Source organism: Microplitis mediator, chromosome 9, assembly GCF_029852145.1.
Source record: "Microplitis mediator isolate UGA2020A chromosome 9, iyMicMedi2.1, whole genome shotgun sequence".
Classification (NCBI taxonomy): domain Eukaryota; kingdom Metazoa; phylum Arthropoda; class Insecta; order Hymenoptera; family Braconidae; genus Microplitis; species Microplitis mediator.
The window spans coordinates 17,867,551-17,880,592 of NC_079977.1; the positions used below are offsets into that span (position 1 = coordinate 17,867,551).

At 31.6% G+C, this 13,042-nt stretch overlaps 2 protein-coding genes across 3 annotated transcripts; one reads left to right on the forward strand and one right to left on the reverse strand.

The window, feature by feature from the left end:
- The first annotated feature begins 1,999 nt into the window (after positions 1–1,999).
- Positions 2,000–3,752, forward strand: LOC130674862 (uncharacterized). The gene is made up of 2 exons (XM_057480293.1): positions 2,000–2,289; positions 2,433–3,752. Exons 1-2 carry the CDS (start codon positions 2,175–2,177, stop codon positions 3,665–3,667), a joined length of 1,350 nt encoding a protein of 449 aa, XP_057336276.1. The 5' UTR covers positions 2,000–2,174; the 3' UTR covers positions 3,668–3,752.
- A 5,757-nt stretch (positions 3,753–9,509) lies between these two features.
- Positions 9,510–12,643, reverse strand: LOC130674474 (uncharacterized). 2 transcript variants are annotated; one of them, XM_057479816.1, is made up of 4 exons: positions 12,364–12,643; positions 11,756–12,281; positions 10,811–11,331; positions 9,510–10,699 (listed from the first exon to the last, which is right to left on the reverse strand). In XM_057479816.1, the coding sequence occupies exons 1-4, from the start codon at positions 12,487–12,489 to the stop codon at positions 9,998–10,000; spliced, it is 1,875 nt and encodes a 624-aa protein (XP_057335799.1). In that variant the 5' UTR covers positions 12,490–12,643; the 3' UTR covers positions 9,510–9,997. The 2 variants fall into 2 exon arrangements, with proteins under 2 accessions (XP_057335799.1, XP_057335798.1); XM_057479815.1 differs by having other exon boundaries at positions 9,510–11,331.
- Between the last annotated feature and the right edge of the window lie 399 nt (positions 12,644–13,042).

Below are 13,042 nucleotides of genomic sequence, written 5' to 3' on the forward strand. Positions count from 1 at the left end.
AAAAAAATAACATTTTATATTATATGTTCCGGATAAATCATGGTATAATGTACTAAAATGCGTCTGAAATCACACAAACTTTTCCTCTTCATGTGCTCTTTTGATCATCATATAATGTCATCTCACTTGTTCTTTATTTTAAATCATATTATCAACAAAAGAAATCTGGGCGTCGGTTTACCCTGCGGGCCAGCTCCAAAACTTCCCGCTGATTTCGAGCTCAAGGAGCTTGAAAGCATTATTGTGAATATATTTTCGAGCTCGAAAATGCAATCACCTGGGATCATTTTTTATGAGCTTTTCAAGCTCTACCAAGTTACGTTTTTGCTAAAGTTTGACAAGTTAAGAATCGGAAATTATTAATGAAGAAGCGGTTTTCAAATTTTTATTCTCAATTGAATGAGTTTTGACTTAGGTCAGAGCAATAATATATGAAATATCCGAGAAACATATTAAAAACTGGGTTTTCTCAATTTTTTGCTGATAATATGATTTAAACTAAAGAACAAGTTAGATGACATTCTATGATAATCGAAAGAGACTATAAAGAGGAATAGTTGGTATGATTTCAGACACACTTAGTACATTACATTTTAATTTATCCGGAAAAATAACGTTTTCAGTTATTTTTTGAACTTTTCAGCGCTGAAATCTTTTGAACTCATGAACTGATTTTGACGTTTCAGGTGGCAATCGGCGCATTTTCTCGAATTCTAGAGCTGATATAATTTTGGAATCGATCCGTTCTGCCATTTTGAAGATATTTGGAAAAACCCGTTTTTCAACATTTCTTTCTCCAACGATATCTCTCGATCAAATTAACCGAGTGAGATAGTTAGGGTGGCATTCGACGCGGCTTATAAAGTTCTAGAGCTGATTAGATTTTGAAGTTGATCGTTCTTGTTGTTTCTGAGAAATCACTAAAAAACTAAAAAAAAAATATTTTTTTTTCGTAATTCGCCAATATTTTCGAGTCTGCTTGATCAAATGATCTGAAATTTTCAGGAAAGTTGACGGCCAACAAGCTCTTTCGATTGCCACCTTAAACATCCAAATCAATTCATTAGTTTAAAAGTTACAGAGCGCTCACATCCACACACACGCACACACACACGCACACACACACACACACGCACATACGTCCATACATACACTCGGACATCATTCTGAAAATAGTCAGAATAGCTTCCAAGGACCTCAAAACGTCGACATCTGATAAAAACTCGACTTTCGAAAATCGGGGTGAAAACAATAACTTATCGAATTTTTGGAAATTTACAATTTTCTTAGCGGGAAGTTGAAAAGTTTAGATCTGACCACATATAATTATAGCTGATCAGATCTGGCCAGATTTCGTCAGATAGAGACAATTTAAAGATCTGGCCGGATTTGCTTTGTCAGATCTGATCAGATATAATTAAAAATGGTCAGAACTAAACCTTTTTCCTCGGGTATTTGTGAAGTAAAAAGCTTTTTGTTGCGGTACTAATATAATTAAATTAATTTGACTTGCATGACTGTCACGATATACGATTATTTCTACGACAATCTTGAAAAAATCTGCAGTAAGTCAGTCGACATGTGTCCTTGCAAGACTTCTGCATTAGTTTCTAACAAAAACTGCGTCGTGTATCAAATATTTAGAATATACTTGTATATAATAACATGTGAAAGTCGTACATAATACGTCATTAGACTACTACAAGATTGTCTTTAAAAATTTCTTGCGTAAGTTCTAGTCGACGTAGTAGATCGAACTTTGTAATCATTTGTAGGAACTGAAAAGAAACATGGTTAGTAGGGCATGCGTGTATTAGTGTTTCCAGCTATGAAAAGCTATGGAAATGTTTTTCTGTCCCACTGAGAAACACGCGTATTATAGTTATGATAACTAAAGTTATGTTATTATATTGCTTCTGTAACTATTGTATAGTTAAAGTATTATGTAATGATCACATTCTTGTTGTAAAAAACAATGTTTTTCTCAGTGTTTCTCACATGGAATCCTTTACATCAAAGATCATTTCACGAGATTTAATTATTGGAGCAGCACGACAACATTTTTGATTACTGGGAACGAGTGCAGCCATGCATGGAAAGCGTTGGGATGGCTTTGGGAACAACAAATTTCTTCATCATATTTCTTATGCCCCAACGAATTTGACAACAATACGATGATCTACACCATGAATCCTTTCGGCGATCGAGCTCCTGAACCCTGGGAGAAAGTTGAAACTCTAGACAAACCATGTGATGTTTGCACATTCTACAAAATGTCGTTTAGTAACGGTAAGAATCGATCATTTCGGTTTATATATGTACCAGAAAAGTCAAGTTAGAAATTTATCAATACAAGTGAAACTATCGACGAGTTTCTATTTCTAGAATCTATTAATTTAAAGATATTCTTAAATACTCGTTTTTCGTTCCAGACGCTGAAATTTGTTCAAGTGTAACTTTTGATAAAGCAGAGTTCTTAAACGGATACAAATTTTCCGAAATATTTACTGGAAATAAGCATTCACGAAAAACAAAAATTTTCTATGAAAATTTATGGTCAGCTATGAACATTACTCCTATTGATTATCTTAGCGAGGCGTTACCCGAACATTTACAAATATCTACTAGCGATCCATTGCCATTAGACTATTTATTTGACAGAAGAGACAACATTATTCCATACTTCGAGCAAGGGGGATACGTTATAGTGACACAAAAACAAAGTTTTGTACCAACTCTCGATCAAGTTATCGACAGTTTTTTTACTCGGGAAAGAATAGTCATGTCATCAGTTGTTCTATTAGTTTTTTTTGTAATGATGCTTCTCAACAACCGGTACGATTTTGGAGCGACGGTTCTAGATCTCGTAGCGTTTCTTCTCGACATGAGAATATCGACTCCAATTCTTCGACTCTCAATGCGTATCACTTTCATGAGCGCAACGTTATTTGCACTGATTTTCAATCCGGTGTTACAGGGGCAAGTGACTTCTCTCTTGAGTAGACCGGGACATAGAAATGTCCAAAGTTTGAGGGACTTACATGATCATAATTATCACGTCTACTTTACCTTGGTCGGAATTCGATACGAATTACGTGACAGTCAACTATGGGATAATGATTCTTCTGCCAACTATTGGCACTCGTTATTTCTAGACGCTGATCAAGATGCTTGTCTGACAAATGTTAGGAATGATTCCTCTGCTGCTTGTATATTAGACTATACCAGACTTGAAAAAATTGACGAGAATTTACACTATTCGAGGGAATTTTCCATTAAATATCACGTTTTTCAGACTGATAGACATTTCCCATTAAATGAAAAAATCAATAAGATTGCACTTAAATTGTTCGAAACCGGTCATTTGAGTTATGCTGAAAGACGTGAATTTCATAAGATTTTGTTGGAACGAAAACGCAAAATTGAAAGAATCAAGGCATTAATAAACTCTAATCAACTAGATCTCGAGGATTTCGAATTGATGTACATTGCGATGACACTCGCGACGGCGTGGGCAATTATCATTTTTGGTATCGAAGTTTTAATTAAAAAAATATTAAATTTCTTAGATAAACGTGCGAAAGAGTCGGAGATGAGAAAATTGATGTTAAGAGAAACTATTGCGTCTACCGTTAGACGAATGGCTATTGTCACGCAACAATTGTAATTTTCACTAAAATATCGCGTGAGTTTTTTTTGCTGTGACATATTTACTTTTTGATTGGCCTTCCGTGTTGATAGCTTAAAAATGTCCCTCGCAGATTTAAATCACGGTTGAAACACCGTGGAAGTGCAAACACCGTGAATCCACCGTGGTTACACGGTGGGTTTGTTCCATTTTACCACCGTGTATACAGAGTGTATCCACTGTGATAACGCGGTGTATCCACCGTGATTCCACGGGAGCTTCGTGCCATTGTGTAATCACGATGGATACGCCGCGTAATCACAGTGGTCAAATGGAACAAACCCACTGTGATTTTAATTCGCCAAGGGTAATTGTACACCTACATTAATGGTCCTCTGCGTTTTGGGCCCAAAACAAAAAATCCCCAAAAAAATATTCTCGTGATAAAAACGTCCCAGCGACAAAAAATCATCGCAGCATAATATTAATGAAAATATTGTTCTTTATATATTTATGTAGTTGAATTAGGATTGTTTGTTATATATATATATATATATATATATATATATATATATATATATATATATATATATACATATCAAGTCTTTCACAATTTTTGAAAAATAAAACTACACATTAACTATCTTTTGCCTCCAACCAACAGATGGCATGACACGATAATACTGCAATGGCGCCAAGTATAGTCATTTCAAATTATTATAGTATAATGTTGATCAGACATTTATATTTAAATCATAGTAAAAATATGAGATTACAGAATATTCAATCATTGGTATATATTTGTAAAACTAAATTTTTATGTTTGTAAAATTTTTACTTGATACTTATTTTTTATTGTTGTTGATAATATACTTCTAAAATATGTATTACCATATGCCATTTTTCACGGATTTTGTGTGCGTGGAATTATAAAATATATAAACTTATACACTTGCAATAGTAGTGAATTATTTAAAAAAAAAATGAGACCAATACTTTTTGGAAAATTCTCGTCAGAGAAATAACTGAAATTAGTTGAAAAAAAAAAAAAAAATAGTTTAAATGTACAATGTACATTAATGTAAGAAATTATGATTTTTTAATATTTTTAGTGACTAAATTTACTCTAAGCATAGAAATCCAGCCGAAAAATATGAAAAAGTCATTTCTTCGGAATTGTTGGCTGGTCCATTTTGCTCCAGGTGTCATGCGTAGGGTTAAAAATGCGCAAATATATCGGATTTATAGATCTTGATTTTTATTTCATGATTTAAAATAATTTGTAGTTGAGAATTTTATATTACATTGAATGATTTCAAATTATAATTTTATAATGATACAATGAGAAAAAATTTAGATGTTTCAAATCATTTAAAACAGGGCTATGCTGTTACTCTGGTAGTCCTCACTATGGGCGCCACTGGAGGTAATACGGCTTCTCAGATCCGGATCTGTAATCGTCAGGGTCGGTGTTATTTTATTATTGTAAGAGAAGGAAGTGAAAGGATAATTAATAAATAAATTAGATTCATTTGATTTAACACTTTTATACCTTTTATTCATTTAACCTTAACAACCTTTTATTAACTAACCTTATAAACCTTATAACTTTATTAAACCTCATAAACCTTATAACCTTAAATGTCAATTACCTTTCACTATTTTTAAAACAACTTATTCTCATCAACTACCTTTGACGATTTCCTAACCCTTATTCAAGCCAACTACCTTTAGGATTTGCAACAACGATTTAACCTTTATTACTAACGTATACTTTTGTATGCCGTTCTTTTCGAAAAAAATCTGTCTATCGGTTGACCCTGCGGGCCAGCCCTAAAAATTCCCGCTATTTTCGAGCTCAAGGAGTTAACCGATTTTTATGGTTGAAGCGGCAATCGACGTGTTTTATTGAGTTCTCGAGCTGGTCAGATTTTAGAATTGATCGGACGAGTCACGTCAAAGATAATCGACAAAACCGTTTTTTACCATTTCTATCTCCGGCGATATCTCTCGAACAAATTAACCGATTGAGACTGTTGAGGTAGCAATCGACGCATTTCGTTGAGTTCGAAACTGATCAGATTTTGGAATTGATTCATCTAGTCGTTTTTGAGAAATTTCAAAAAAACTAAAAAAAAATTTTTTTTTAATTCTTTCTTTAACGGTTTCTCTTGAACGCATTAATCGATTTTGATGGTTGAGGTGGTCGACGTTTATAAAGTTTCAGAGCTGATTAGATTTTGGAATAAATTCATCAAGCACATTAGAAGTTATCTAAAATGAACATTTTTGAAAAAATTTTATTTTTGGAATATCTCCGAACGCACCCTACCGATCAGGCTTAGATTTTTACAGGTTGCAGAAATCAACAAGCCGCGTCGAATGCTACCTTGACGATCAAAATCGGTCCATTCATTCAAAAGTTACTGACATCACATCCGTACTTACGTACGTACATACATACATGCATACATACACTTGGGCATTATCTTGAAATTAGTCAGAATAGCTTCCTAGAACTTCTAAACGTCAAGATTTGATAGAAATTCGATTTTCGAAAATCGGACCAATACCAATAACTTCCCGAATTTTTTAAAGTTTTCAATTTTCTTAGCGGGAAGTTAAAAATTTTGAAAATAAATAATAGTCGGGTCTACTACCTTGGTAGTTAGGCGCCGAATGCCCCATATATTACAGTCCATACTCTCTTAAAATGAACCAGTGAAATTTCACTGATTTTCCAGTGAAATCCACTGATTCATCAGTGAAATCCACTGGTTCAACCAGTGAATCGAGCGGTCACTGATTTAACCAGTGGACTAAGATGATCGCTTGGCTCACTGGTTGAACCAGTTAAATTCACTGGTTAAACCAGTGATACGCCGGTGAACGACATAAATATAAACACAATAGGTTAGATTAATTTTATTTTATTATAAACGTTTATTTAAAAACAAAGTGAACTAAAAGAGTCTTAATAACAATTATATTTAATTAAAAATTATTTAGTAATAAAATAAATAATATTTATTAGGATTTATAAAAATTGAATTTGTTTCCATTTTCAATGGGCTTTTTATATTGTTTAATTTTAAAATTATGTCATTCATTTTTGAGGTTAGCTCCAAGCTATTGAAATTACTCCAAAGTTATTTATTTTTAAACTCTGTAAAAATTGTGTCATATAATTATTATTGTTATATAAAAGTTAGTTAAAATATTACATGAAGATAATCAATAAATATTACTTATTTATTGACATAATAAAACACTTAAATATACTCATGTATGAAATGCTGCTGTACCCGCGCGCTTACATATTTTTAGTTCACTGGTTGAAACCAGTGAGCGCGACGTTCACTGATTCAACCAGTGAAATTCACTGGTTCAACCAGTGAACTTTTAGTCACTGGTTAAACCAGTGAACTTCACTGGTTGAATCAGTGGAATTTCACTGGTTCATTTTAAGAGAGTAGCAATTCTCACTTCAGCTAATGTGAAATTTATTCAATGTTTGGCTGCTGTTATTAAACATTATCAAAAGTGTATGCCTTTCTTCAAGTATTTTAGAATAAATACATATAGTTTCAATGCTATTAAAATTTTAGCTTGAATCAAACATTTCATTTTTATTATATAGAAATACAACTTTTAGGTAGTTTGGTTCTATATTTACACTTCCGACCTGACTAGCTTTTTCATTTCTGCCTTCAAAATTTTCTCAAATTTCACTAAATTTTACGCTGATCGTGAATCAAACAGTTTATCTGACATATACATTCTTTTGCAAATTAGTGCTATGGGCAATATGTTCTTGACAAAAAAAGATCTGCTAAACATACGAATTATTATTTATCTATCCTTAAAGTAATACCGTGTAAAATTTCAAAGTGCATCAAACACTTCTTTAAGATGAGTCACCAGCTCTCGGGCTAATTTATCTAAAAGTCGAATGTTATAAGAATCGATTGTTGATCGACTTCGAAAACTAAAATTCCATTCTAAACAATTGATTTAAAAAAAAAAATCGATTCTCGATTAGAATCGGAATTGACTTTGCCATCTCTAGTCCTGTGAGAGCAACAGAATAAGAAACAAGTTTCATGTATTAATTTTTTTGTCAAGATAATAAAATTTAAAAATCGGAAAAAAATTAGTTTGGAATAACCCGGGTCAAAAATAAAACTTGATTTAGACTTGGTTTACCAAGTCGAAATTCGGAGCCGTTTTTCACAAGACAAACTCGACTTTTTTTACGGAGGTATGAAATATATTGAGTTTTCGCCTTGGTTTAGACTTAACTGGCTTACTTAGTCACGATTTAAGACGAAAAAGTTGAAATCAAGTCGCGATTGACTTGATGTAGACTTATTCGACTTAAATTTTAAGACGAAAAAGTCAGAACTAAGGTGAAATAATTTTTATATATTAAGGCGAAAGTAAGGCGAATAAATGACTTTTTTTTTACTTGGTTTAGCAAGTCAAAAGTAAGGTGAATGACTATCGTGCTCGAAGTTAAGACGAATAAGTTGAAACTGAGATGAAAAAAGTTCAAAAAGTTGAAAAAATTTAAATTTAAGTCGAAAAAGTCGAGATCTTATCAAAAAATCGTCGGCAAATCGATAACTTCAATAGAAAATAAGGCGAAGCGAGCCTAAATCAAGTTTTATTTTTGACCCGGAAAAATTTTTGACTTGGAAAAAAAAAATTCAAATTTCGAAATAGTTATTTTCGATATATATCCGCAATGGTAGGGATTCTGATGGCTTGAAGTGACGTCACCAGTTTAAGGTGATGGGCGCATTCTTATCAAGACCGGATATAGTACGAGATCTTGATGAGAATGTATCCATAGTTAAGTTTCTGGCAGGCCTTGGCTGGATAATGTTTGCGTGCAAGTTGATGCAAATCTACTGCCGTCGTCTGAATGTAATTTAACAGAAAATCATGCCGTCAATTTGAAGAGAAATTTTCAATCAACTTGACGTCATTGTCTGACAGTAATCAAATTTAATTCTTATGTAAGTCCATATAATCTTATATTCATTTCCATCGATTCTTGTACAAATATATACTTTCCTATATGGATTTCTATGGGTTCTCATGCCATCACACATGGATTTTTGTAATAAAGAAAGCAATTATGGTAATTTCACCGCCGGATTACACGATTGTTTGACTGTATATCGACTCTTACTACTTGATGCCACTCATTCCATTTACTTAACAATTAAAATAATGAAGCTGATAACGAGTTAATGATCAGGAGTTTAAAATTACTAAATATTTTAGAATGGTACATTACTGCACGATGAAAAAAGATTTTATACAATTATATATAGACTGCATAAAATTATATATAGACTATATATAAATTGGATAGAAAAAATGGCCCGATCCAATTGTATACAATTTTGATACAGTTGTATACAATTGGATCGGGCCATTTTTTGTATATAATTTTATACATTTGTATAAAATCTTTTTTCATCGGGTGGTGATTGCATGTGAATCGTAAAAATTATAATATATTTTTAGCATGATAATAAATTTATTTCGTGCGTTGTTGTGAAGAATTTATCAATTTTAGGTGAAAAGTGTACAGACACTTAATTGTAGGAAACTAAATACTCAACAAAAAAAAACAATCACCAGTTTATGGATATTTTTAATATTTATGGAGTTATTTCGAGTTTAAAGCAGCTGCTTCAAATTTTTGAAATAATTATTTGACTAAAATCTTCGAATGCTTCGAGAGTTTAGATTTCTGATTTAAAATAAAATTGCGATTAAATTGTATGACATTCAATTTCCTGCAATATTATATGCGATGTTAGATAATTTGATACTTACGTTTACGTTTTCATATAACTGCCTACAAACGAACATGTTAAGAAAAGTTTTCTGATTTAAGTTTTTTCAAATGATGTCTTTACAATTAAGTTTTTATTAATTAATCAATACACTCAATACATGGAAATCGCAGATATATAATGGTTAATGACAAACAACACAACGTTTATTTCACTTTCATCTTTTAAGCAGCGGTGTAATTTTTTTTTAAGTTTAAATCCATTATCTACATTTGAGTTTCCAGATATTTAAAGGTCGATTTTAAGAAAAAAGTTAAATCAAAATTTATTGGATTATATTTTATGCTTTACGGAAAAATGAGAGTTGTATTTTGGGTATCATTGATACTCATTAAGATATTTGAGGGTTTAAATTATCATTTACTTAGTCACCAAAACCTGCAGATGACACTTTTTTTGAATATCATTGAGTGCAATTATCGAATCCACATCAACCAATCAGTGAATACTAATTACGGCTTTACTACTAATTTGATACTTGGTTTCGAGATAAAAATCACTTGCGGCTATTAAGAAGAACCATTCGCCCAGGAAAAAAAACAATTCTCGGTTGCGATCTCAATGACTTTCTATTCCCGAACCGTCGCCTTATCAGAACTTGTTTGCGAAGTTTTGAATATTTATGAAAGAGCAGTTCGATTGCAAAAATGAACACACCCCACAGTAAAATCACCCCAGTGAACATGTAACTGAAAACCAAATTATCAAAGTCAATCTGCTCATACTTTTCATTTTCTTTAATTTTATTAATCTTCTTCAATTTTTTCGAATATTCTTTTTTCGGTTTGTCATTCCAATAATTAACTAAACCTGTTTCCACCGATAGTGCAGCAATTTTATCGACTCTATCTTTCAGCGGCCAATCCTTTCTTGTCCAGTACACCAGATATTTCCTAAATACAACGTCTTTGGAAACATATAGATTTTTTAAATTTAAAGCGTAATCTAATTGATACATAGTTCTGTCAATGCATGCAATAGTTGAATTTTCCTGAGCTTTGTACGCGCATCTACCAAGATCTTCATTACTTGTTGGATGCATATATTTTCTGTCCTCATCAGTAACCCACAACTTTTCGTTGATCATATCATTCAGTAAAAGAGCGTCAAAATATACGTGATACTTATTCTCACGAAGATCTCTAAGCGACTCGACGTTACGTCGAATTGGTTTTGACAACATTGCGGATATTTGTCCCTGAAATTCGGGCATTATTATAAATATGAATAGAAATCCGGAGAAGTAAATGATTCTCATGGATAAACGATCCATTGGAGACATAACTCCCATATTAGCCAACATTCTCACCATGTCCATAATACTCTCACTAATCCTGAAGGTATTATTAATTAATATGACCGCTAATATCAAGAACAGAAAAACCATTGAAAGAATAATAAATTGTATATTGTAAGTTATTTCGCTAATTGACGTCAAATAATTCGACTTTCTCGTCAAAATTGAAAATTCAATTATAGTATACTGTGTTATAATATCTGTGAACTGATAGTTAGTGTCTGCTAATTGCGTTAATTTATCATGAGTATCATACTTTTTTCTTACTAACTCGTCAATGTAACCATCAATCATCATTTCTGTGGAAAAACCTAGTTCCAAGAAGTAAACTGAATATGTTGCATTAATGTACGGAATTAATGAGTATAATGTTGTTGATTTATTATTCGTCAAATATTTCATATAATTTTTCTGCATTTCTACTTTCTTTTCTAAAGTCACATTTGGAAATCGCTTAACAGATATTATTTTTATTTTATAACGGTCTAAGTTTTTTGTTTTATCAGAAATTTTATTCTCATATATTTTTTTTCCTATAATTGAAAATATAAATACTAGGAGTGTGCAAATCGAATTAAACCAAAATATAACGATCTGATTATAAATTCAAATCGAATAATTCGATAAAATCAAATAGTCCGAAAATATTCGAATTATTCATCACTTTTCAAATTACTTGCTAAAATTTGAATATTTCGAAAAAATATTACCATTTCTAGTTGCTCAAAAAAAATTTTTTTAATTATTCATACGTTTTTAACTAAATCGAAGAGTTTCAAATTATTCGAAAACTTACGAGTTATCCGAATTATTCGACTTGAAGTTCAATTCGATTCGATACGAATAGCTAGTAAGTTCAAACTAATTCCATTGCCTTAATGAATGCGTATGTAAATATATAGTTTTAAATAAATTTAAAAAATATAAAACACAATCGTTTTGAAAACAAATAAATACCTTTCGAATATTTTAGGCTGTAGAATGTCCATTTTTCTTCAGGTTTATGTACAAATACATCACTAGCATCAACTGGGGCCCATTGTGACGGAGCGAAATTCGTAAACGGATTTAAAGTGTAAACAATTGTCGAATCTCTGTCATTGTTATAACACAAGTAATATGCAGATAATAAATCAAATTCCCATAGCATTCCTAGTACGGGTTGAGCATTCATACAAAGTGGATCTTTCGTAGTGTCAAGGACAAAAAACGGAGACTTGATACTCCAGATTTTTGATTTCCTTAACTCTCCAATAAGCGTTGTCAGTTTTAGAAACGATTTAAACAAAAGGACATACGTCGGATAAGCAGGAATGTACCCTTCGATTATCGTTGGCTTGAAATCTTCGTTAATTATAATTAACGATGAATTAATATTAATAATATCAGACGAAATTTTTACTTCGTGATCGTCATTAATCAAATCAGTACTCATTATAATTGGATTTGAATTATTTGTAAACCATTTCTCCACTATTTCTCTCTGTTGGTTATAATAAATAATTTAATAATTAATCGCCTATTAGAAATAAATTAAAAAAAACTAAATTAATAATAAAAATTACCGCATCGCTAATGAGACGGTTTGATGGATTGTCTTCTGGTGAAGACGCGTTAATTTTGATATTACTGCACGAAACATTGACAATAAATAAACAGTAATAAAATAATATTATTTTATTGCACTCCATTATTCCGTCATAGAACACCTAAATATTTTTCACTTTAATCTCTATTGAAGAAAAAAACATTAAATACAATGAAATAATTAATCTGATACTTTCTTTTTCAAACAATAAATTTCCTTGACATGTTTTGATGGATAATTTTTTAAGTTCGTCAGTATACTGCGATAGCAGAATAACTACTGGCTTTACAAATGATCAGAAATATATAAAAACACAAAGTGTATCTATGACAACAGTTATTGTTGCAAAATATATTTTTTATGACAATTGATCGTGACAAAATATTTATACTTGCTGTTATCTAAAGGCATCTTTATGTCTTTTTACTATTTGTTCTGTCCACTTCAGCAATCGAGTGCTTGCAAAGTGTATACCGATCCATTTGTAACCAATAAAGTCACCCAACAACTGATTCCATCTTTCAAGGTTTACGTCAAGGATACATTGAAAAAATATGTATATGTATTTGAAACCATAACAACGATATCGATTTTTCAATTTAAAATAGAAATATGTGTCCATATCCACACGGGAAAAAATGCTGGAGTAGAATTTA